We start from the raw sequence: 25,670 nt of genomic DNA, 5'->3' as shown, positions 1-25,670 counted from the left end.
GTGGGGAATGGAGTGTGACTCCTCGTGGGTACAGGTTTCTTTTGTGGTGACAAAAATGTTCTGTAATGAGAGCGTAGTCATGGATGCACAACTGGGAACAAATCAAATCCATGTAAGTGTATATTTTAAAGAGAATTATGTGTTATATGAATTATACCACAATAAGGCTTCAAAAGAATTTTCAATGGAAGATTTAATGTTAACAAAGGTGACATTTTTCCTATGTTGCTCTTCAATTCTTCCATAGCACATTGTGCATTTACCATATATATGTTTTATAATATCAGATTGTAGTTATTTACATACCTCTCCCTTACTCACCATAGTCTTACACTTAAAGACCTTGTCTAGCACAACACTGTGTTCCTAGAACAGAAAAGGTCCTCACAAATATTATCTGAATGAATCTGTAAGCCTGTAAAAAATAAACTTCTCTATGCACTTACCACTGACTTAGCCCTCTGCCCTCCATCACTACCCACCCTGCCCCCATTTTGAGTAATTTATTTTCAATGTGAAATTATGGTTTGATTTGACTTTGAGCAGAATAATGTCATTTACCAAAAGAAAAATATTGTATCATATTTCACTTGCTTTAAATTAACTCAGGACTATTTTCATTAACTCTTTTAATCAAAATTCAGTACTAAGCAAGCAAAGCACTTACTTTCAGTACTTTTCACAGAAAAACAAAAAACGTTTCACTTTCGAGTCTGACAAATGACATGTTCTGAAAGGGACTGCAAACCATGTAGCAGGTTTATTTTATTTTATTTACAGATGTGTAGCTCAAAGTCCGATGTCACTTTGGGACACTGCTGACAAAAAGAATTTTCACAAAGTAGACCTTTAAACAGTTTTGTCAATTGCTGGAAGCATCTCAGCAAAATATTTCTCTGTGACTTTAAAGAAGACAGTTACCGACCTGATCCCCAAACAAGTTGGAGAAATAGCTTCCATGGCCTTGTTGTGAAGGTGAGACAGGGCCCATTGAGCTTACACTGAGATCAGGATCAATACACACTTAGTGTGTGACATAGTGAGAGGAAGCTTCGCCTCCCTTTGAACTTCTCTAAACAGTCATTTTGCCTCCCCTTGGGGATCACTGCTCAGCTCAATGGCCTTTCAGGACCTCCTGGATCAAGTTGGAGGCCTGGGGAGATTCCAGATCCTTCAGATGGTTTTCCTTTGTATCTCCAGCCTCATAGTGTACCCTCATATTCTATTGGAGAACTTCACTGCAGCTGTTCCTGGTCATCGCTGCTGGGTTCACATCCTTGACAATGACACTGACTCTGCTAATGGCACTGGGACCCTCAGCCAAGACACCCTCCTGAGAATCTCCATCCCACTGGACTCAAACCTGAGGCCCGAGAAGTGTCGTCGCTTCCTCCTCCCCCAGTGGCAGCTCCTTCACCTGAATGGGACCTTCCCCGACATGAGTGATCTGGACACAGAACCCTGTGTGGATGGCTGGGTGTATGACCAAAGCTCCTTCTCCTCCACTGTGGTGACTGAGGTAAGAGGCCCCATTTACATCTTATGAGTGCATGGTCTGGGTGTTTAAGGGTAACAGAGTAATGAACAAACTTCTAGACATTTTAGTCACTATTAGGGGCTCATTCTTCATTCTTTCAGCAAATATTAATTACTTCTTTACTGAATGCCAGACACCTATATATTTAATGAGTCTAATGAACTCAAAATTAGATGTGACCTTGCTATTATATGGCTTTTATTTTTAAAAGACCAAAGGTTAAGCAAATAATTTATGCGATGTGTTTAAAAGGTCAGTAATGCTCAGCCTGGCTTGAAAATTAGAAATATCAGGGATATTGATCAAAATCTCCAAGCACTGTACCCCAGAGCAACCGTATGAGAAGATCTGTAATGAAATTCTGGCATCAGTAAATTTTTAAAGCTCCTCAAATGATTGCACTCTGTGGCCAAGTTTGAGAATCACTTATTATGGAATTTTAAAAGGCATCAATATAACCAACAGGTTTAGAGGAGGCTTCCTAAAGGAAGTTATGTTTAAGTTGATATCTGAATGATAAAAGTCAACTAAAGTAAAAAAGGAAGCTGGAGAGGAAAAAGGGGCTGAAATAAAGAAACGTGTAAATCATTTAAACTGTTTCAATCAGGTTTCCACTGAGGGGTTATAAGTTGTGGAGCTCTCCTTTGTTGGTTTCCTTCTCTTCCAGTGGGACCTGGTATGTGAATCTCAGTCACTAAAGTCAATGGTCAAATTCTTGTTCATGGCTGGAATGCTGGTGGGAAGCATCATATATGGCCATTTATCAGACAGGTGAGTGTCTCTGGATCACAGCTCTCTTTACTCAGGTATTTTCATGAACTCATGAGTCATTCTTCCATTAAGAAACACTTATGGCAAATTACACTGCCCTGGGGCTTCCTTGCTCCCCAGATATCTAGAAACACAAACAAATGGAGAATTACAGTCCATGTGGCGAGGGCTATTTTATCAGCTGTGAGCACTGTGTATGGGATACAGAAACATCTCCATCAGATATGGGAGCATTTTAGGATGAGGTTTAGAACAGAGGTGCCACAACATGTGGTTTATAAAGATGAGAAAGAGGTACCTATGGGAACAGAGAGAAAGATGTTTCACATCATGAGATTCAACCTGTTCAATGATACAATATGGAAAACAGTGTTGCATGCCTTAGGCAGGGGGCCCTGTTCAGTCTCTCTTAGCTGAATGCTTGTGGATTTTCAGAGCAAGGTCATCATGTCCCTGTTTCTCAAGTGTGATGGGTAGACATTCCTAAGAAACCTGTGTTATACATAGCAAAGTGTCTTGGTGGTGTATTCCAATGACCTTGATTTTTATTTTTGCTGAAACATTACTTTAAAGGTAAAATTTTCAACCATGTAAGGTAATTAATCTAATGACAATTTCTGTCACCATTTGTGGTATTAGAAATTGGAATACCCTGTGCCTGACCATACCACTTCTGAATTAGACAGCCAACCATTGCCACCACCCAAGCCTGTCTCCTCTAAAGGGTATGGGGAATTAAGGTGCCCCTTACCACTACTAGCATAATGCCATCTGTTATCTCAGGTGAAAACTGTGAATTCTGAATTTATGACCTTATAAAAGGTACCTTATAAAAGTGTTCAGAGTCAGAATGTTCATTTCTAACAGTTCTGTAACACAGAACTACTCATCTTGCAGAAATAAAAATAAAACAATATATCTATGCTGATTGATTTTTGAAAAAGGTTCCAAGACCATTCAATGGGTAAAATTCGGCCCATTTAACAAATGGTGCTGTGACAATTGGATATCCACATGCAAAAGAATGTGATAAAGCCTAAAACCATAATAAATATTAACACAAAATGGATCAGCAACTTAAATATAAGATCTAAAACTATAAAGCTCAAGAAAAAACAGGTGTAAATCTACATGACTTTGGGTTTGGCAATGTACTCTTAGATATAACATCAAAAGCCTGAGTAACAAAAGAAAATATATATAGATAGGACTTCATCAAAATTAAAAACTTTTGCACATCAAAGGACATTATCAAGAAAGTGAAAAGATAACCTATCTGATGGGAGAAAATATTTGTAAATCATATATAAAGAATAAAGATAGGCAAATAGACCAAGGGGATAGGGTTTAATATCTAGACTATACAAAGAACTCCTACAACTGAACAACAAAAAGACAAAAAACTCAATTTTTAAATGGGCAAAGGACTTGAATATACATTTCTTTTATGAAGTTATACAAATAGTGCATAAGTACATAGAAAGATGCTCAACATGATGTCATTTAAAAAATGCAAGTCAAAAACCACAATAAAATGCCACTTCACACCTACTAGGATGGCTATAATTAAAAAAAAAAAAAAGGAAAATAACATGTATTCACAAGGATATAGAGAAATTAGAATCTTGTACATTACTGATGGGGAGGTAAAATTGGTGCCACCACTATGACAAATATTTTGGGAGTTCTTCAAAAAGCTAAATTTAGGGAAACCACATGACCCAGCATTCCATTGCTAGGTATAAAACAGAAAGAATTGAAAACAGGAACTCAGACAGATAGCTTATACAACAATGTCATTGCAGCATTATTCACAATAGCCAAAAAATGAAAACAACCCAAGTATCCATCAACAGATGAATGGTTAAAATGTGATATGTACATACAATGGAAATTGTTCAGCCGTAAAGGAAATAAAGTTCTGAATCATACTAAAACCATGAAAACATGTAAAGTAAAATAAGACAGAAAAAACAGGACAAATATTTATGATTCCACTTATTTAAAATATGTAGAATAGGAAAATTCATAGAGAATAATGTAGAATATAGATACCAGAAGATGGGGAGAAAGAGGAATGGAGAGTTATTGCTTAATGGGTACAAAGTTTCTGTTGAGGATTTTGAAAAATTTTGGCAGTAGCTAGTGACAATGGTTGCACAACATTGTAAATGTAATTAATACCAGTGAGTGATCTATACAATCAAAAGTGGCTAAGATAGCAAATCATATTTTATATATTATACTGCAATTAAAAAGAAACTTAATCAAGAGCATGAGAAGACAAACCACAGACTTGGAAAAAATACTTGCAAAAGAGACCTGAAAAAGAATTGTTATCCAAAATATACAAAGAACGCTTAACAAAAGGAAAATGAACATTCCACTTTAAAAATGGTCAGAAAACTTGAAAGACACCCCACCAAAGAAGTTATACAGATGGTAAATAAGCATATGAAAAGATGCTCCACAACATACGTCATTAGGGAAATGCAAACTAAAACAATGATATACTACTGCACACCTATTAGAATGGCAAAAAACCAAAACACTGACAACACCAAATGCTGACAAAGATGAGGAGAAACAGGAACTCTCTCTCATTCATTGCTGATGGGAATGCAAAATGTTACAGCCACTTTTGAAGACATTTTGTCAGTTTCTTACACAATTAAGCACACTCTTGGCAAATAATCTAACAATCATGTTCCTTGGAACTTTCTCAAAGGAGTTGAAAAGTTATGTCCACACAAAAACCTACCTGTGGATGTTCATAGCAGCTTTATTCATAATTGCCAAAACTTGGAAGCAACCAACATGTCCTTTAGTAGACGAACGCATAAATAAATTGTGATACATCAAACCATAGAATCTTATTCAATGCTAAAAGTAAATGAGCTATCAAGCCATGAAAAGACATGGAGGAACCTTAGATATGTATCACAAAGTGAAAAAAGCTAATCTGAAAAGGCTACATATTGTGTGATTCCAATTATATAACATTTTGGAAAAGTTGAAACTATGGAAACAGTAAAAGGATAAGTTGTTGGTAAGGGGGGAAATAAATGAATAGGCAGAGTACAGAGGTATTTTAGGGCAGTGAAACTACTCTTTATGATATTGTAATGGTGGGCACATGTCATTATACATTTGTCAAAACCCTTAAAATGTACAACACCAAGAGTGTATCCTAATGTAAACTATGAACATTGGGGGATAATGATGTATAATTGTAGGTTCATCAATCGTATCAAATGGATCTTTGATATTTAAAATCCTTGTTGGTTAGTTCCAAAATTTGTCTCATCTCAGGAGAAGATTTGAAAGATTTCCATTCTCTTGGGAATGAGTTCCATTTTCTTGGTTCTTCACATATCAAGATATTTTGAATTATATCTTGAATATTATAAATATTAAGTTGTGAAGATTCTATTTTCCATTATTATTCATCAGTAATACTGATTCCTTCATTTTAGCAAGTAATTTTCATGCCTGAAATTAAACTAAAAACTATTTCTTATGCAGCAGCTCTGACCTCAGTTTAGATCTTTGTCCTTAGTTGAACTTATTCTGCAGGTGTATGTTTCAGGGGCCATCTGGGAGATGTATGGTAGACACAATTTTGGGATCCCCTCTTTACCACTTTCCCTTGCTGGAACCCCCACTTTTTTCATTGTTCCCAGTTTCCCACCATCTGTGCCCTGATTCTCCAGATTGCAGGATGGCAGGTTTTTTTCATGCACCTCTTTCACTTTACTGTGAGGACTGCACCTTATTCCAGGCTAACAGCCATGGAAACAGGATCTTCTTTATATTGCTCTCCATCTGCTCTTATCTGAGAGAGTATACACTCCCCGTTACAGTCTATCTGCTTTTGTTCACTCTCACCTATGTTCCAGTAGTTTCTTTTTGTGTATGTACCTGCATTATATTTCTTTTCTGAGGGAATGGAGGGCAAATAATAGGGTTTAAGGCCTTTATTCCTGGAACCAGAAATGTATGCATCAGAGGCTTTTAAGAGGAATATTATAATACAATATTTTAAACCTCATTCTTGAATCTCCATTGATAATTAACTGAGAGAGCCAGAATCATGTTAGGGAAGACATTTCAAAAGTCTGTCAAAATAGGTCTTAGGAAAGATAGTGGGAATATGAATTAGGAAGATGACCACAGAAATGGTAACAAATAGCTGGATTTGGGTCATAATTTGAGGACAATGCAGTAGAACTTCCTGATGCTTTCAGATTTTTAAGAAGGAGGTTATGGTGTGGCAGAGGGTCAAGGAAGATATCTATGTGTCCAGGCTGAGGAAATGGATGAATGCTGATACCATTTAGTGAGATGAAGGAGAATAGGGAATGAGGCACATACAGAGGAGAAAGTCAAGACTGCTGTTTTGGGGGAGGTGGCCAAGATGATTAGAGTAGGAAGACCCTGAGCTCACTTCCTCCCTTGGGCACACCAAAATTACAACTATTTACATAGCAACTATTGATAAGAAAGACCAGAATCTAGCAGGAAAAAAATCTTTTACAACTAAAGATATAAAGAAGGAACCAACCACAACAAGACAGGTAGGAAGGGCAGAGATGCAGTATAGTCAATACCCATACCCCCAGGTGGGTGACCCACAAACAGGGAGGATAATTACAATTGCTGAGGTTCTCCCCAAGAAGCAAGGGGCCCAAGCTTTACATTGATCTCCCCAGCCTTGGGGCCCTGCATCAGGAAGATGAGCCCCCAGAAGGTTTGGCTCTGAAGGCCAGCAGAGCTTAATTTCAGGAGAGCCAGAGGGCTGTGGGAAATAGAGATTCCACTATTAAAGGGCTCACACAAAATCTCACATGCTCTGCGATGCAGCACAGAAAGAGAAATTTGAAAGGAGCCTGGGTCAGACCCACTTGCTGATCTTGAGGAGCCTCCCAGAGATGCAGGTAGTGACTGGAACTCACCCTGGGGACATAGACACTGGCATCAGCCATTTGGGGAGCTCATTCTACAATGTGGACACTGCTGCTGGCTAGTGCCATTTTGGAATCCTCCCTCTCCCAGGACCTGGCCCTGCTCACCAGCTTGTCAACACCAGTACTGAGATGCCTCAAGCCAAGCAACTAGCCATGTAGGGACACAGCCCCACCCACCAGCAAGAGAGCAGCCTTAAGATCCCCTGAGGCCACAGCAACCCCAGCACACATCCCTTTCCACAAGAGGACCCAGGACCCAGCCACACACACCAGTGTGCCATCACTAGCCACAGGACACCCAGGGCCCTGCAACCAGAGAATCTGGAACCCAGCTTCACCCACCAGATGGCCAGCACTAGCCCTGGGCCAGCCACACACATGACAGTGGACAGGCATCAACTCCAGGACCCACTGGGTCCCAGCCCTGCCCACCAGCAGGCAAACTCCAGCCCCAGAACCATGGCAGCTCCACTGCTCACCATGTCAGGACCAAGCCCATTCACCAGCAGGCTAACACCAGCTCCAAGGCACTTTGGGTCCCTCAGCCAGCTGCCCCAGGATCCAGCCCCACTCACCAACAGGCCAGAAACAGCTTTAGAATAACCCAGACCTCACAGCCAGGTATGTCAGGAACTGACCCAAACAACCGGCAGGTCAACACTAGATCTGGAACACTGGCCACAAAAGCAGCCACACCAGAACACACCCACTAGTGGGCCAGCACTAGCCCTGGGACAATGCAACACTCTACATCAGCCTCCTTATAACTGAGCCCAGCCAACCGGCAGCCAGCAGCCTCTGCACAAGGCAGGGCCTGGCAACCAACTGGACTGGGGACCAGCAACTCCTATGATACTGCCCACAGTAAGCATCCACAAAAACTGAAGGACCCATGCAGCCCACATAGGGGGCACCTCTAGAGCATATAGCTCTGGTGACCAAAGGGAATTGCACCGCTGGCATGCATAGGACAACTCCTACAAAAGGCCACTTCTTCAGGTCAGGAAACATAACCAACCTACCAAATACATAGAAATAAAACCAGCAAATTATAAATAGAGCTAACACATATATATGGAATCTAAAAAAAAAAAAAGTTCTGAAGAACCTAGGGACAGGACAGGAATAAAGATGCAGACAAAGAGAATCGACTTGAGGACACAGGGAGGGAGAAGGGTAAGCTGGGATGAAGTGAGAGTGGCATGGACATATATACACTACCAAATGTAAAATAGATAGCTAGTGGGAAGAAGCTGCATATCACAGGGAGGTCAGCTTGGTGCTTTGTGTCTAACTAGAGGGGTGGGATAGGGAGGTTAGGAGGGAGACACAAGAGGGAGAAGATATGGGGATATATGTATACATAAAGTTGATTCACTTTGTTATACAGCAGAAACTAACACACAATTGTAAAGCAATTATACTCCAATAAAGATGTTAAGAAAAAAAAAACCCAGCAAATTAGGCAAAATGAGGAAACAGAGGAAAGACATTCCAAATGAAGGAACAAGATAGACCCCAGAAGAACTAAGTGAAGTGGAGATAGCCAATCTACCCAATAAAGCATTCAAAGTAATGATCATAATGATGATCAAAGAAATCGAGAGAAGATTGGATGAACAGAATGAAAAGTTAGAAGCTTTTAACAAAGAGTTAGAAAATATAAAGAAGAACCAAACAGAGATGAAGAATTCAATAACTGGAATGAAAAATACACTAGAAGGAATCAGTAGAGTAAGTGATAAAGAGGAAAAGATCAGCAAACTGGAAGACAGGGTAGTGGAAATCACTAAAGCTGAACAAAAGAAAAAGCAAAAGAAAAAAACAATAAAAAGAAATAAGTACAGTTTAAGAGACCTCTGGGACAACATCGAGTGGGCTAACATTCACATTATAGGGATCTCAAAAGGAGAAGAGAGAGAGAAAGGGGCAGAGAACATATGTGAAGACATAATAGCTGAGAACTTTCCTAACCTGGGAAAGAAAACAGACAGCCTGGTCCAGGAAGTACAAAGAGTACAAAACAGTATTAATCCAAGAGGACCACACCAAGACACGTTGTAATTAAAATGGCAAAAATTAAAGATAAAGAGAGAATATTCAAAGCAGCAAAGGAAAAGCAACAAGTTATGTACAAAGGAACTCCCATAAGTCTACCAGCTATCTTTTCAGCAGAAACTCAGCAGGCCAGAGGGAGTGGCACAAAATATTTAAGCTGATGAAAGGAAAAAACTTTTGACCAAGAATACTCTACCCAGCTAGGCTTTCATTCAGATTTAATGGAGAAACCAAAAGTTTCACAGACAAGCAAAAGCTAAAAGAGTTCAGCACCACCAAACCAGATTTACAAGAAATGTTAAAGGGAAGTCTTTAAGTGAAAAAGAAAAGACCACAATAAGAAAAAAGAAAATTGTAATAAAAAGGGAAGATGGTGGAGTAGAAGGACATGCGCTCACTCCCTCTTGAGAGCACCAGAATCACAACTAACTGCTGAACAATCATTAACAGGAAGACACTGAAACTCACCAAAAAAATACCCTACATCCAAGACAAAGGAGAAGCTGCAATGACATGGTAGGAGGGGTGCAGTCACAATAAAATCAAATCCCATAACCTCGGGGCGGGTGACTCACAAACTAGAGAACAATTATACCACAGAAGTCCACCCACTGGAGTGAAGGTTCTGAGCCCCACGTAAGGCTTCCCAACCTGGGGGTTCGGCAATGGGAGGAGGAATTCCCAGAGAATCAGACTTTGAAGGCTAGTGGGATTTGATTGCAGGACTTTGACAGAACTGGGGGAAACAGAGACTCCACTCTTGGAGGACACACACAAAGTAGTGTGCACATGAGGACCCAGGGGGAAGGAGCAGTGACCCCATAGGAGACTGAACCAGACCTACCTGCTAGTGCTGGAGGGTCTCCTGCAGAGGCGGGTGGTGGCTGTGGCTCACCACAGGAACAAGGACACTGGCAGTAGAAATTCTGGGAAGTACTCCTTGGCATGACCCTTCCTGGACTCTGCCATTAACCACACCAAAAAGCCTGTAGCCTCCAGTGCTGGGTTGCCTCAGGCCAAACAACCAACAGGGAGGGAACTCAAGCCCACCCATCAGCAGACAAGCAGATTAAAGTTTTACTGAGCTCTGCCCACCAGAGCAACACCCAGCTCTACCCACCACCAGTTCCTCCCATCAGGAAGTTTCCACAAGCATCTTAGAAAGCCTCATCCACCAGAGGGCAGACAGCAGAAACAAGAAAAACTACAATCCTGCAGCCTGTGGAATGAAAACCACAATCACAGAAAGATAGACAAAATGAAAAGGTAGAGGGCTATGTACCAGATGAAGGAACAAGTTAAAACCCCAGAAAAACAACTAAATGAAGTGGAGATAGGCAACCTTCCAGAAAAAGAATTCAGAATAATGATGGTGAAGATGATCTAGGACCTCGGGAAAAGAATGGACGCAAGGATCAAGAAGATGCAAGAAATGTTTAAGAAAGACCTAGAAGAATTAAAAAACAAACAGAGATGAACAATACAATAACTGAAATGAAAAATACACTAGAAGGAATCAATACCAGAATAACTGAGGCAGAAGAACGGATAAGTGACCTGGAAGACAGAATGGTGGAAATCACTGCCATGGAACAGAATAAAGAAAAAAGAATGAAAAGAAATAAGATAGCCTAAGAGACCTCTGGGACAACACTAAACGCACCAACATTCTCATCATAGGGATCCCAGAAGGAGAAGAGAGAGAGAAAGGACATGAGAAAATATTTGAAGAGATTATAGTCGAAAAATTCCCTAACATGGGAAAGGAAATAGCCACCCAACTCCAGGAAGCACAGACAGTCCCATGCAGGATAAACCCAAGGAGAAACATGCCAAGACACATGGTAATCAAACTGACAAAAATTAAAGATAAAGAAAAATTATTAAAAGCAACAAGGGGAAAATGACAAATAACATACCAGGGAACTTCCATAAGGTTAACAGCTGATTTCTCAGCAGAAACTCTACAAGCCAGAAGGGAGTGGCACGATATATTTAAAGTGATGAAAAGGAAGAACCTACAATCAAGATTATTCTACCCAGCAAAGATCTCATTCAGATTTGACAGAGAAATCAAAAGCTTTACAGACAAGCAAAAGCTAAGAGAATTTGGCAACACCCAACCAGCTCTAAAACAAATGCTAAAGGAACTTCTCTAAGTGGGAAACACAAGAGAAGAAAAGGACCTACAAAAACAAACACCAAACAATTAAGAAAATGGTAATAGGAATATACATATTGATAATTACATTGACAGGCAAACAGATAAAGAAGATGTGGTACATATATACAATGGAATATTACTCAGACATAAAGAGGAACAGAACTGGGTCATTTGTAGAGACGTTGATGGACCTAGAGACTGTCATACAGAGTGAAGTAATTCAGAAGAGAAAAACAAATATCATATATTAACGCATATATGTGGAATCTAGAAAAATGGTACAGATGAACTGGGTTGCAAGGCAGAAATAGAGACACAGATGCAGAGAACAAACGTATGGATGCCAAGGGGGAAAAGTGGGGGGGGGGGTTTGGATGAATTGGGAGATTGGGATTGACATATATACACTAATATGTATAAAATAGATAACTAATAAGAACCTGCTGTATAAAAAAATATAAAATAAAATTCAAAAAAAAAGAAACAAGAAAATTGTGAAAGGAAAAATCTCATTGGTTAAGGCATATATACAGTAAAGGTAGTAAATGAACCAGGTATAAAGCTAAAGGTTAAAAGAAAATTAGTTAAATCATTTCTATGTGCAATAAGTACTTAAAGGTTTCCAAAAACAAAAAGATGTAAAATATGACGTCAAAAACAATAATTGTTGGGGGAGGGGAGTAATAATGCAGGGTTGTTAAAATCATTTAACTTAAGAGATCAGCAGCTTAAAATAATCACACATATAGAGAGACTGATATATATGTACCTCATGGTAACCAGAAACCAAAAACCTATAATAGATGCACTCCCCACCCCCCCCAAACAAAGAGGAATGAATTCAAAGATAACAATAAAGATAGTAAAATCTATCACAAGTAAAATCAAATCACAAGGGAAGAGAACAAAAGAGAAGAAAGGAACAAAAAAGAACTATAAAAATAATTAACAAAATGACAATTAGTACATACTTAACAATAATTATTAAAAATGTAAATAGACTAAATGCTCCAGTTGAAAGACATAGTGTTGCTGAATGGATACACACACCTAAACAGACCCTTATATATGCTGCCTACAAGAGACTTACTTCATATCTAGAGACACATACAGGCTGAAAATGAGGGAATGGAGAAAGTTATTCCATACAAATGGAAATCAAAAGAAAACCAGAGTAGCAATACTTATATTAGACAAAAGAGACTTTAAAACAAAGACTGTAACAAGAGGCAAAGAGGACCATTGCATAATGATCAAGGGCTCAATTCAGGAAGAAGATATAAAAATTATATATATATATATATATATATACACAAATATATATGTATATATGTATGTGTGTGTGTGTATACATATATAAAACATAGGAGCACCTAAACACATAAAGGAAATATTTACAGACATAAAGGGAGAAATCAACATGGCACAATAATACTAGGGGACTTCAACACCTCAATTACACCAATGGAGACATCTTCCAGACAGAAAATCAATAAGGGCTTTAAATGACACATTAAATCAGATGGAGTTAATAGATATATATAGAATATCCCATCAAAAAGCAGCAGAATATACATTCTTTTCAAGTACTCATGGAACATTCCCCAGGATAAGTCATATGATAGGGCACAAAACAAGTCTCAGTAAATTTAAGAAAATTGAAATCATATCAAGCATCTTTTCTGACAACAATGTTATGAGACTAGAAATCCAATACAAGAAAAAAACTGCAAAAACCACAAGAATGTGGAGGTTAAACAAATGCTACTAAATAACCAATGGTTCACTGAATAAATCAAAGAAGAAATTTAAAAATACCTAGAGACAAATGAAAAGGAAAACACAGCAATCTGAAATCTATGGGATACAACAAAAGCAGTACTAAGAGGGAGTTTTAAACAAGCTTACCTCAGAAAACAAGAAAAATCTCAAATAAACAATCTAAACTTACACCTAAAGGAACGAGAAAAAGAACAAACAAAACCCAAAGTTAATAGAAAGAAAAAAAATCATAAATATCAGAACAGAAATCAATAATACATTAAAAGTATCACAAACCATGATCAAGTGGGACTTATCCCAGGGATGCAAGAATGGTTCAATATCTGTAAATCAATCAATGTGATACACCACATTAACAAACTGAAGAATAAAAATCATATGATCATCTCAATAGATGCAGAAAAACCTTGACAAATTGAACATCCATTTATGATAATAAAAAAAAAACTCTCAACAAAGAGGGAACATACCTCAACACAATAAAGGCCATATGTGACAAGCCCATAGCTAAGTAGCATCATGCTCAATGGTGAAAAATTGAAAGCATTTCTAGTAATATCAGGATGAAGACAAGGATGCCCACTCTCACCAATTTTATTCACTTTTATTTACATAGATTTGGAAGTCCTAGTCACAACAACCAGATGAAAAAAGAAATAAAAGTAATCCAAATTGGAAAGGAAGAAGTAAAACTGTCACTGTTTGTAAATGACAAGATACTATTCACAGAAAATCTTAAAGATGCTACCAAAAAACTACTAGAACTCATCAATGAACTTGGCAAAAGTTGCAGGATATAAAATTAATACAGTAAGTTGCAAACTTTCAAAGATGTGAATGTGCCCAGAGAAAGGACGAAGAGAGAGAAGAGGAAGAAAAAGTAACTGAAGAACCAAAGAGATTCATGACGCAGGAGATGGCAAGGGGATTTTCTTTCTTTGAGGAGGCACTGTTAGTTTTTGAGACACAGGACCAAAATGTAGAACAGTACATGAAGTTTGCAGCAGCCATTCAGAATGCAATCCAGTGCTACTGTGTCATCTATGATGAGAAAAAAAAAAAAAAAGATCTCCTACCAAGACATCACTGGATTGGTTTTTCAAGAGGGTAGATAGAATTGAATCTATCAAGGAACCAGAAGCTGTGCCATCAACGTCACCTATGAGTGCAATTGCAGGTTGCACTCAGTCTCCTATTGCTGACGATCTTTCAGCTCTACCATCTCCCACCTCCCTTCCCTCTTCCAGTCAGTAACTCTTCTTGCCTGTTCACTTGATGCCAGCTCCTGTATGCCAGCTGTTTTACTGTACTACTGTACTTTTCAAGGTACTGTACTATAAGATTAAAAATGTTTTCTTTATTTTTGTGTTTGTTTTTTATGTATTATTTGTTTGAAAAGTATTATAAACCTATTACAGTACAGTACTGTACTGTACAGCTGATTGTGTTAGTTGGGTACCTAGGCTAACTTCGTTGGACTTACGAACAAATTGGACTTAGGAATGTGCTCTCAGAATGGAACTCATTCATATGTAGGGAACTTACCGTATACAGAAATCTGTTGCATTTCTATACACTAACCAAGAAACTATCAGAAAGAAAAATTAAGAAAACAATCCCATTTACAATTGCAACAAAAAGAATAAAATTCCTAGGGATAAGTCCAACTGAGGGAGTAAAAGACCTGTACTTGGAAAATTATAAGGCACTGATTAAAGAAACTGAAGAGAACAAAACAAATGGAAATATAAACCGTCCTCAAGGATTGGAAGAATAAATATTGTTAAAATGACCATACTGCCCAAGGCAATCTCCAAATTTAATGCACTCCCTATCAAAATACCAATGGTATTTCTCATAGAACTAGTACAAATAATTCTAAAATTTGTATGGAAACATGAAAGACCCCAAACAGCCAAATCAATCCTGAGAAAAAAGAACAAAGCTGGAGTATCATGCTCTCTTGTATCAAACTATACTACAAAGCTACGGTAATCAAAACAGTATGATATTGGCTCAAAAACAGACACATAGATCAATAGAACACAATAGAAAACCGAGAAATAAACCCACATTTATGTGGGCAATTAGTCTCATCAAAGGGGGCAAGAATATACAATGGAAAAAGACAGTCTCTTCAATAAATGGTGTTGAGAAAACTGGACAGCTACACGCAAAAGAATCAAACTAGACTACTCTCTCACACCAAGCACAAAAATAAATTTAAAATGAATTAAAGACTTATATGTAAGGCCTGAAACCATAAAACTTCTAGAAGAAAACATAAGCAGCACACTCTTTGACATGGGTCTTAGTAATTTTGAGGGGGGGTGGTGTATGTCTCCTCAGGCAAGGGAAACAAAAGTAAAAATAAACAAATGGGACTACATCAAACTAAAAAGCTTTTACACAGGGAAGGAATCTATCAACAAAATGAAAGGTTACTACTTAATGGGAGAAGATACATACAATAAGGGGATAATATCCAAAATATACTGGAATTCATAGAACTCAACATCAAAAAAGCAAACAACTTAATTAAAAAGTGGGCAGAGGATCTGAATAAACATTTTTCCAAGGAAGACATACAGATGGCCAACAGACACATGAAAAGATGATCAGCATCAGCAACCATCAGAGAAATGCAAATCAAAACCACAATGAGAAACCACCTCACATCTGTCAGAATGGCTACTATCAAAAAGACAATAAATTAGTGAGGATGTGTAGACAAGGGAACGCTTAGGTACTGTTAGTGGGAATGTAAATTGGTGCAGCCACTATGGAAAACAGTGTGGAGATTCCTCAGAACTTAAAAATAGAACTACCGTATGACCCACAAATTCCACTCCTAGGTATTTATCTGAAGAAAACAAAAGCAATAATTCAAAAAAATATATGCACCCCTAAGTTCATTGCAGCATTATTTACAATAGCCAAGATATAGAAGCAACCTAAGTGCCCATCAATAGATTAATGGATAAAGAAGATATGTTTTATATATATATATATGAAACATATAAAACATATGAAAGAATGAAATCTTGCCATTTTCAACAACATGGATGGACCTAGTGGGTATTATGCTAAGTGAAATAATTCAGACAGAGAAAGACAAATACTGATTTCACTTATATGTGGAATCTAAAAAAGAAAACAGTGAACAAACATAACAAAACAGAAACAGTTATAGATACAGAGAACAAACAAACAGGTAGTTACCAGAGGGGACAGGTGTGTGGGGAAAGAAATAGGTGAGGGAGATTAAGAGGTATAAACTTCCAGGTGCAAAATAAATGAGTCAAGGGTATGAAATGTACAGTGTGGGGAATATAGTCAATAACAATGTAATATCTTTGTATGGTGACAGACTAGACTTATCGTGGTGATCATTTTGAAATGTATAGAAATATGGAATTACTATGTTGTGTAACAGGAACTAACACGGTGTTGTAGGTCAATTATACTCCAAAAACAAACTCATAGAAAAAGAGATCAGTTTTTGGTTACCAGAGTCGGGCATGAGGGGAGGGGGAACTGGATGTAGGCAGTCAAAAGGTAGAAACTTCCAGTTATAAGATAATAAGTACTAGTGATGCAATGTATAACACGATAAATATAATTAACACTGCTGTGTGTTATATATGAAAGCTGTTAGGACAGTAAATCCTAAGAGTTCTCATCACAAGGAAATTTTTTTTTCTATTTCTTTAATGTTGTATCTATATGAGATGATGAATGTTCACTAAACACTGTGATAATCATTTCATGATGTATGTAAGGCAAATCATTATGCTGTACACCTTAAACTTGTCCAGTGCTGTATGTCAATTATATCTCAATAAAACTGGGGAAAAAAAGAAAAACAGAAAACATTTTAAAATAAAATAAAAATAACAAAACATCCCCTAAATTTCAAAGTGTGTCTTCTTTTTGTTCATTTCTACAACAGGCTGTTACTATTACTATATCTAACCTGTTTCCATTTCTCAGGTTTGGGAGGAGGTTCATGCTCAGATGGTGTTTGCTCCAGCTCGCCATTACTGACACCTGTGCAGCCTTTGCTCCCACCTTCCTCATTTACTGCTCCCTACGCTTCTTGGCTGGGTTTTCTACCATGAGCATCCTGACAAATATTTCTGTGCTTAGTAAGTCAAAACTTTGGGTCTTTGACATTTTCCAAGCCTTAACTTTGACTTTGAAATTCTAACTTTGTTTGAAGTCAAAATCCTGTTTGTGTTTTCTTTCAGTTGTAGAATGGACAGTGCCCCGATTCCAAGTCATGGGAATGACCATGTCAATCTGTGCTGCTTGCATGGGACAGATCGCCCTAGGAGGACTAGCTTTTGCCATTCGAGACTGGCACACCCTTCAGCTGGTGTTTTCTGTCCCATTATTTGTCTTCTTTCTTTCCTCAAGGTATAAGCTTTCTTACTTCCTTTGTCTTAGAGGATCCTAGATGCAAGGTACCTGAAGGTAGGATGCAAGAATTCTGGTTGGTCTTAGTCAACACTTGAGCATATGCTCTACTAATCTGTGCCCTATGTACACTTAAAGAAGCAGAACGGGTAGGGTTGCCAGATAATATCAAGGGCATTCAGTTAAACTTGAATTTTAGATAAAACAACAAACTTTTCGTATAGTATGCCAAATATTGTACAGAGCATAGTTACACTAAAAATTATTCATTGTTTATATGAAATTTCTACTTACCTAAGAATTCTGTATTTTTATTTACTAACCAGATAAAATAGTGTCTCATTAAAGTAAAATTTCAAACAAACAGCAAATACTTTTTAGTGTATGTCCAAAATATTGCATGGGACATAGTCATCCTCAAGAATTACCCATAGTCACTGTTTATCTGAATTCAAATTTAACTAAACACAGTGGGTTTTTTTGTTGTTTGTTTGTGCTTTTTTTAGTTTTTATTTATTTATTTATTTATTTTTGGCTGCCTTGGGTCTTCGTTGCTGCGCGCGGGCTCTCTCCAGTTGTGGCGAGTGGGGCTACCCCTCGCTGTGGTGCGCGGGGCTCTCATTGGGGTGGCCCCTGTTGTTGCAGAGCACGGGCTCCAGGGCGCATGGGCTTCAGCAGTTGTGGCACGCAGGCTCAGCAGCTGTGGCTCGTGGGCTCTAGAGCGCAGGCTCAGTAGTTGTGGTGCACGGGCTTAGTTGCTCCGTGGCATGTGGGATCCTCCCGGACCAGGGCTCGAACCCGTGTCCCCTGCATTGACAGGCGGATTCCCAACCACTGTGCCACCAGGGAAGCCCAAGCACAGTGTTTTATTTGCTAAAACTGATAATATCCCCCTGAATAATGGGGGGAGGGCACTATGACTCCAACTCTATATTCCCGGCAGTGAAGGTGTACTGCATGGAGAGGTCATCTTCACAGCTTCCTAGTTATGGTACAAAAGAACATAAGTTTATATTTCCTGGTACAACAAAACAAGAGATAGGTATTAGATGGGAGGGGAGAGGCATTTCAGGAAAAAGCCTATGTGAAAAAAAATGGGCAAATGAAAGTTGACGGCACCTCTGTCCTCTTCTTTGATCAGGTGGCTGGCAGAGTCTGCTCGGTGGCTGATTATCACCAACAAACCCGAGGAGGGCTTAAAGGAACTTAGAAAAGCTGCTCACAGGAATGGAAGGAAGAATGCTGGAGACGCCCTAACCATGGAGGTGAACAGCAGAGGGAGTTGGTTATGGAATATAGGAAAGACATGACCTGACATATACACTAGTCGGTGTCCATAAAGTGAATAAAGGGTGGGAACACTGGTGTGGTTTGGGGTCTTCTTACCTCATTGTCCTGGTCTTCAATAGCTGTCAACATGGTTTGAGTGAACGTTAGGATTCTGATGCCGAAAGGACTGGATGCAGATATTTTACTCAACAGAGGCAGATAACGCATGTATGTGGAATCTAGAAAAATGGTACAGTATTTATGATTGTAAAGGTTGTTATTGTTCTCACTTTGTATTAGAGAAAGTAACAAAAGCTAATCCATTTCTTTCCAATTAACATTTCAATGGTTTTTTTTTTTTCAGGATAGTAAGGCAAGTTGAAGGGCAGCTTAGTGACCATGCAGAATAGAGCATAAGGAGGCTTATTTGTCAAGTCAATCATATATGCTTCCATTCATGGTATATTTACTGAAAGGGCATTCTGTTCTATATAGGAAATATGGTAATGACCACAATAGTCCAAATCCCTGTTTTGTGGAGTTTACATCCTACTTATTACAAGTTCCAAGAGCATGACTGAGTGGAAATGCTTCAAAGAGGTCTTTCTCTTTTTTTATTTTCCACCCCAGGTATGGAAGGCAGACGCTGCTGTATGTCATAAAGTAGACCATTCATCATGTCATGAACATATAAATTATTTATTGAAAAAACGTAGTAGGCATGGTGCTTGGTCATGCATAGCAGTATGAGTCAGAATTCCATTTTTCACAGAGCTTTAATATTAATGAGAGAAATTTTAACATATGTTTTAAAATAACTTTTATTGTGGTCAAAATGCATAGAATGAAATCTAAAAATTTTAACTGTACAATACAGTATTGTTAACTATAAGTACAATGAGCTCTAGGACTTTTTCACCTTGCATGACTAAAACTCTATACCCATTAAACAACAATTTCTCAATTCCCTTGTCCCCAGTCCCTGGTGACCACCATTCTACTTATTGTTCTATTATTTTAATATTTTAGATACCTCATATAAGTGGAATCATGCAGTATTTGTCCTTCTACGAGAACTATTTATCCTTTTGTGACTGACTTACTTCACTTAGCAAAATTTTCAAGATTCATCTATGATATAGCATATGGCAGGATTTCCTCATCTTTATGGTTGAATAATATCCTATGGTATGAATATGCTACATTTTCTTTATCCATTCATCCATTGATGGGCATTTAGGTTGTTTCCATATGTGAATAGTGTGGCAATGAATATGAGTATGCAAATATCTCTTCAAGATCCTGTGTACAATTCTTTTGGCTATATAACCATAATTGATATTGCCAGATCATATGGTATTTCTGTCATTAACTTTTTTGTTTCCAATGATAAGAGAATGAAAAGAATGTTAATAGAGACAAGGAGAAATCATCTGCCCTCATTTAACAGGAAAAAGAGAGTGCTAGGAGCTAGACAGCCAAAGAGAAGCAATAAAACATTTCTGCAAATAAGTTCAATTGCACATGTGATAGATTTTTTAAAAAACACTTTATTGAGGTATGATTAACATACAAAGAGCTGTACATATTTAATGTACACAACTTGATGTATTTGCAGATGAGTATACATCTAAATATCATCACCACAGTTTATGCAATAAACATATCCACTACCTCCTAAAACTTTCTCTGCCCTTTATTCATTATTTTTTGTGATAACACTCAACATAAGATCTACCCTCACAGCAAATTTTAAGTATACGGTACAGTATTATAACCCTAGACACTAGACTGTAAAGTAGATTCCTAGGATTGACTTATCTTGCACAACTGAAACTTTGTACTCTATGACAAATATTTCCCCATTTCTCACATCCCCCAGCACCTGGCAAACACCATTCTACTCTCTGCTTCTTCGAGTTTGACTCTTTTAGATTCCTCGTATAAGTGGTATCATGTAGTATTTGTTCTTTTGCACATGGATTATTTTACTTAGCATAATGACCTCTAGGTTCATTATGCTGTGGAAAAGGGTGGAATTTCCTTCTTTTTATTGCTGAATAATATGCCATTTTACATATATATGTGTATACACACACACACACACATATATATTTTCTATTCATCCATGGATGGACATTTAGGTTGTTTCCATATCTTAGCTATTGTGAATAATGATCCAGTGAACATGTGAGTGCAGATATCTCTTCAAGATCTTGATTTCAATTCCTTTGGATATATATCCAGAAGAGGGATTACAGGATAATATACTAGTTCTATTTTTAATTTTTTGAGGAAACTCCATACTGTCTTCATAGTGGCTACACCATTTCACATTCCTAGCAGCAGTGTACAAGGGTGCCCTTTTCTCCACATCTTTACCAACACTAAATACTTTTTTATATAATTGCCATCCTAACTGGTGTGAAGTGATAACTCATAATTTTGATTTGCCTTTCCCTAACAACTAGTGGTGTTAAGCACTTTTTCATGTACCTCTTGGCCACTTGTATGTTGTCTTTGCAGAAATGTGTATTCAGTTCGTATGCCAATTTTTTAATTAAGTTATTTGGCTTTTTTACTATTGAGTTGTACGAGTTTCCTATGTATTTTGGATATTAACCCTCTATAAGACATGTGACTTGCAAATATTTTCTCCCATTCTGTAGGTGCTTTTTCATTTTGTCAGTTATTTCCTAGCTGTGTAGAAGCTTTTCAGTTTGATGTATTTAGTACGATATGTCTATTTCTGCCCATGGCCTGTGCTTGTGGTGTCACATCCAAAAAATTATTGCTAAGACCAATATCAACAAACTTTTCTCCTATGTTTTCTTTAGGAATTTTACAGTTTAGATCTTACATTTTAGTCTTTAATCCATTTGTGTTGATTTTGTGTATAGTGTAAGTTTCCAGTTTCATTCCTTTGCATGTGGATATCCAGTTTTCCCAACACCATTTATTGACAATATCCTGTCCCCATTGTGAATTCTTGGCACAACTGTCAGAAATCAATTGTCTGTATATGCATGAGTTTATTGCTGGGCTCTCTATTCTGTTCCATTGGTCTATATGTCTGTTTTTGTGCCAGTATCACACCCTTGGTTACTGTGGCTTCGTAATATATTTTGAAATCAGAATATGTGATGCTTCCAGCTTTGTTTCTGTTCAAAAATGCTTTGACTCTGTGCTTTGTGACCACCTAGAGGTGTGGGATAGGGAGGGCAGAAGGGAGGGAGATGCAAGAGGGAAGAGATATGGGAACATATGTGTATGTATAACTGATTAACTTTGTTATAAAGCAGAAACTAACAAAAAAAATGCTTTGACTGTGGGGATCTTCTGTGTTTCCATATGAATTTTAGGATTGTTTTTTCTATTTCTGTAAAGAATGCCATTGAGATTTTGACAGGGATTTATTGAATCTGCATATTGCTTTGTGTTGTATGGACATCTTAACAGTATTAATTTACTTGTTTAATCCATGAACATGATGTCTCTCAATTTTCTAGTATCTGCCTTAATTTCTTTCTTCAGGGATTATAGTTTTCAGTATACAAGTCTTTCACCTCCTTGGTTAAGTTTATCCCTAAATACTTTATTATTTTGATGCTATTGCAAACAGGATTGTTTTCTTAATTTTATTTTTAGATAGTTTATGGCTGGTGTATAGAAATATAACTGATTTTATATGTTAATTTTGTATCCTGCAACTTTACTGAATTCATTTATTAGTTCTAACAATTTTTTGGATATGTATTAGGGTTTTCTACAAATTAGATCATGTTGCCTTCAAACAGATAATTTTACTTCTTCCTTTCTGATCTGAATGCCTTTTATTATTTTTTTTCTTACCTAATTGCTCTGGCCAGGACTTCCAGTCCTACACTGAAGTGTGATCCTTGTCTTTTTCCAGATCTTAAGGGAAAAGCTTTCCGTTTTTCACCATAGAGTATGATGTTAGCTGTGGGCTTTACATACATGGGCTTTAATGTAAGTTCCTTCAATACCTAATTTGTTGAGAATTTTTACCATGGAAGTGCATTAAATTTTGTCAAATGTGTTTTTTGCATTTATTGAGGTAATCACACGGTCTTTAGCCTTCATTCTGTTAATTTGGTGTATCACATTGATTTGCTTATATTGAACCATCCTTGCATCCCAGGAATAAAGCCCACTGGGTAATGGTGCATGATCCTTTTAATATGCTGTTGAATTTGGTTTGCTAATATCTTGATGATTTTTTCAACTATGTTCTTCAAGAATATTGGCCTGCATTTTTCTTTTCTTTTCTTATGGTATCTTTGTCTCACTTTTATATCAGGATCATATTGGTCTGACAAAATGAGTTTAGAACTGTCCCTGTCTTCTATTTTTTGGAAGAGTTTGAGAGGATTGGTATTAATTAATTAATATCTAATTAATTAATCTTTAAATGTTTGGTAGAATTCACCTGTAAAGTCCTATGGTGTTAGGCTTTTATTTCTGGGATTTTAAAACTTACTGCCACATACTCTTTACTAGTTATTGGCCTATTGAGGCTTTCTGTTTCTTCTTGATTCAATCTTTGTGGGTTATATGTCATATCTTTGTGTTGCAGTGATCCTTTTATCATTATAAATTACCTTCTTTGTCTCTTGTGACAGTTTTTGATTAAAGTCTATTTTATCTATACAAGTTGACTATCCCTGTTCTGTTTTGGTTTTCATTTGCATGGAATGTCTTTTTTTATCCATTCACTTTATGTCTATTGTGTTTTTAAATCTAAAGTGACTGTCCTACAGATAGCATAAAATTGGATTTTTAAAAAAAAATTCATTCAGCCACCCTATATCTTTTGATGGGTGAGTTTAATCCATTTACATTTAAAGTAATTATTGATAGGTAAGTACTTACAATTGATAAATTGTTTTCTCTCTGTTTTATAGTTCTTTTTTCCTCTCTTCTATTGCTATTTTCCCTTGTGATTTGATTTTTTGTAGTGATATACAATACTTTGATTCTTTTCTGTTTTTATTTTGTATATCTACTGTAGGTTTTCTCTTTGTTGTTTCCATGAGACTTGCATAAAACTTCTTATAGTTATAACAGTCTATTTTAAGCTGATAACAACTTAAATTCTATTATGAGCAAAAACTATACTTTTACTTTCCCTAAACACGTTTGATGTTATTAATGTGAGAATTCACTTCTCTCAAATCATATATCTATTAATAATTTTTGTGGTTCTAGTTATTCTTAACAGTTTTGTCTTTTAACTTTTATACTAGTGTTAAAGAAATTTACATGCCACCATTACGGTATTGGATTATTCTGTATTTGTCTTATATTTACTTTAACCATAGAGATTTTTACTTTCACATGCTTTCATGTTGCTGTTTAGTATCCTTTTCATTTCAACTTCCTTTAGCCCTTCCTGTAAGGCACATCTATTTGTGACAAATTCCCTCAGTTTTTCTCTGGGGAAGTCTTTATATTCCTCATTTTTAAAGAACATTTTTGCTGGGTACTCCATTCTTGGTTGGCAGGTTTTTCTCTCAGTACTTTGAATATATTATTCCACTCTTTCCTTTCCTACAAAATTTCTGCTGAGAAACCCACTGATGGTCTTATGGGAGTTTTGTTGAGTGTGGTGAGTCACTTTTCTCTTGCTGCTTTCAAAATTTTCTCTTTATATTTCACTTTTGAGTATTTAGTTATAATATGTTTCCATGTAGACCTCTTTAGGGTCTACCTTTTTGGAGTCCTTTGAGCTTTGTGAATCTGAATATCCACCACTCTTCCCAGATAAGGGAAGTTTTCATCCATTATTTCTTTAAATGAGATTTCTGGTCCTTTCTCTCTCTCTTCTCCTTATGGGATTCCTATAATGTGTATATTGATTTTTTTATATTGTTCCATAAGTTCCTTAGGCTGTCTTCACTCTTTTTTATTCTGTTTTCTTTCTGTTCCTCTGACTATATAATTTTAAATGGCCTGTCTTTGAGTTCATAGGTCCTTTATTTTGTTTGATCAAATATGCTGTTGAAGCTCTTAATTGAATTTTTTAGTTCATTTATTATATGCTTCAGCTCCAGAATTTCTGTTTGGTTTTTTTTTTATGGTTTCTGTCTCTTTGTTGAACTCCTTATATTCTTTATGTGTTGTTTTCCTAATTTCATGTTGTTGTCTTTCTGGGTTCTCTTGCAGCTCACTAGCTTCTTTATGATTATTGTTAAATCTTTGTAGGCAGTTTGTAGATCTACACTTCTTAAGAATTGGTTACTAGTGCTTTATTTTGTTCTTTTGGTGATGTCATGTTTTCCTGATTCTTTGTGATCCTTTCAGCCTTGTATTGGTGTTTGTGCATATGAAGAAGCAGTTACTTCTTCCAGTCTTTACAGTCTGGCTTTGGCAGGGAAGCTCTTCACCAGTACCTGGAAATTCTGGGCAGGCCACTTGGCAGAGACTACAGGTGGGTCAGTTAGCAGGGTTCATAAGTGGTCCTACTGCCTCAGTCCACATATGGCTGTGCCTTCAGCCACGGTCTGCAGGTGGGAGGGTCCACTGCTAGCATCCATGGAGAGGCAGAACTTGTTCTGGGGTCTGTGGCCAGGCCCGGTGCCATTGTCTGTGGACAGCCTAGATGCCAGGGTCCACAGGTGCTGTTGTTGGTAGGCAAGTCTCATTTCAGGGTCCCTGGATGGGCCTGCTGCTGGTCATGGGC

The 25,670-nt window shown here is 37.4% G+C and overlaps 1 protein-coding gene across 1 annotated transcript in view; it reads left to right on the top strand.

The window, feature by feature from the left end:
- Window positions 1-877: 877 nt before the first annotated feature.
- Window positions 878-25,670, top strand: part of LOC103017070 (organic anion transporter 7) — a 34,895-nt gene continuing 10,102 nt past the window's right edge. Inside the window, exons 1-5 of the mRNA XM_007174364.3 lie at window positions 878-1,519; window positions 2,205-2,308; window positions 17,273-17,427; window positions 17,530-17,698; window positions 18,840-18,963. Coding sequence (XP_007174426.2) covers window positions 1,118-1,519; window positions 2,205-2,308; window positions 17,273-17,427; window positions 17,530-17,698; window positions 18,840-18,963 — 954 coding nt within the window. The 5' untranslated portion in view covers window positions 878-1,117. The remainder of the gene's footprint in view (window positions 1,520-2,204; window positions 2,309-17,272; window positions 17,428-17,529; window positions 17,699-18,839; window positions 18,964-25,670) is intronic.

Source organism: Balaenoptera acutorostrata, chromosome 9, assembly GCF_949987535.1.
Source record: "Balaenoptera acutorostrata chromosome 9, mBalAcu1.1, whole genome shotgun sequence".
In the NCBI taxonomy this organism is placed as follows: Eukaryota; Metazoa; Chordata; class Mammalia; order Artiodactyla; family Balaenopteridae; genus Balaenoptera; species Balaenoptera acutorostrata.
This window is presented reverse-complemented; position numbering and strand designations above follow the sequence as displayed.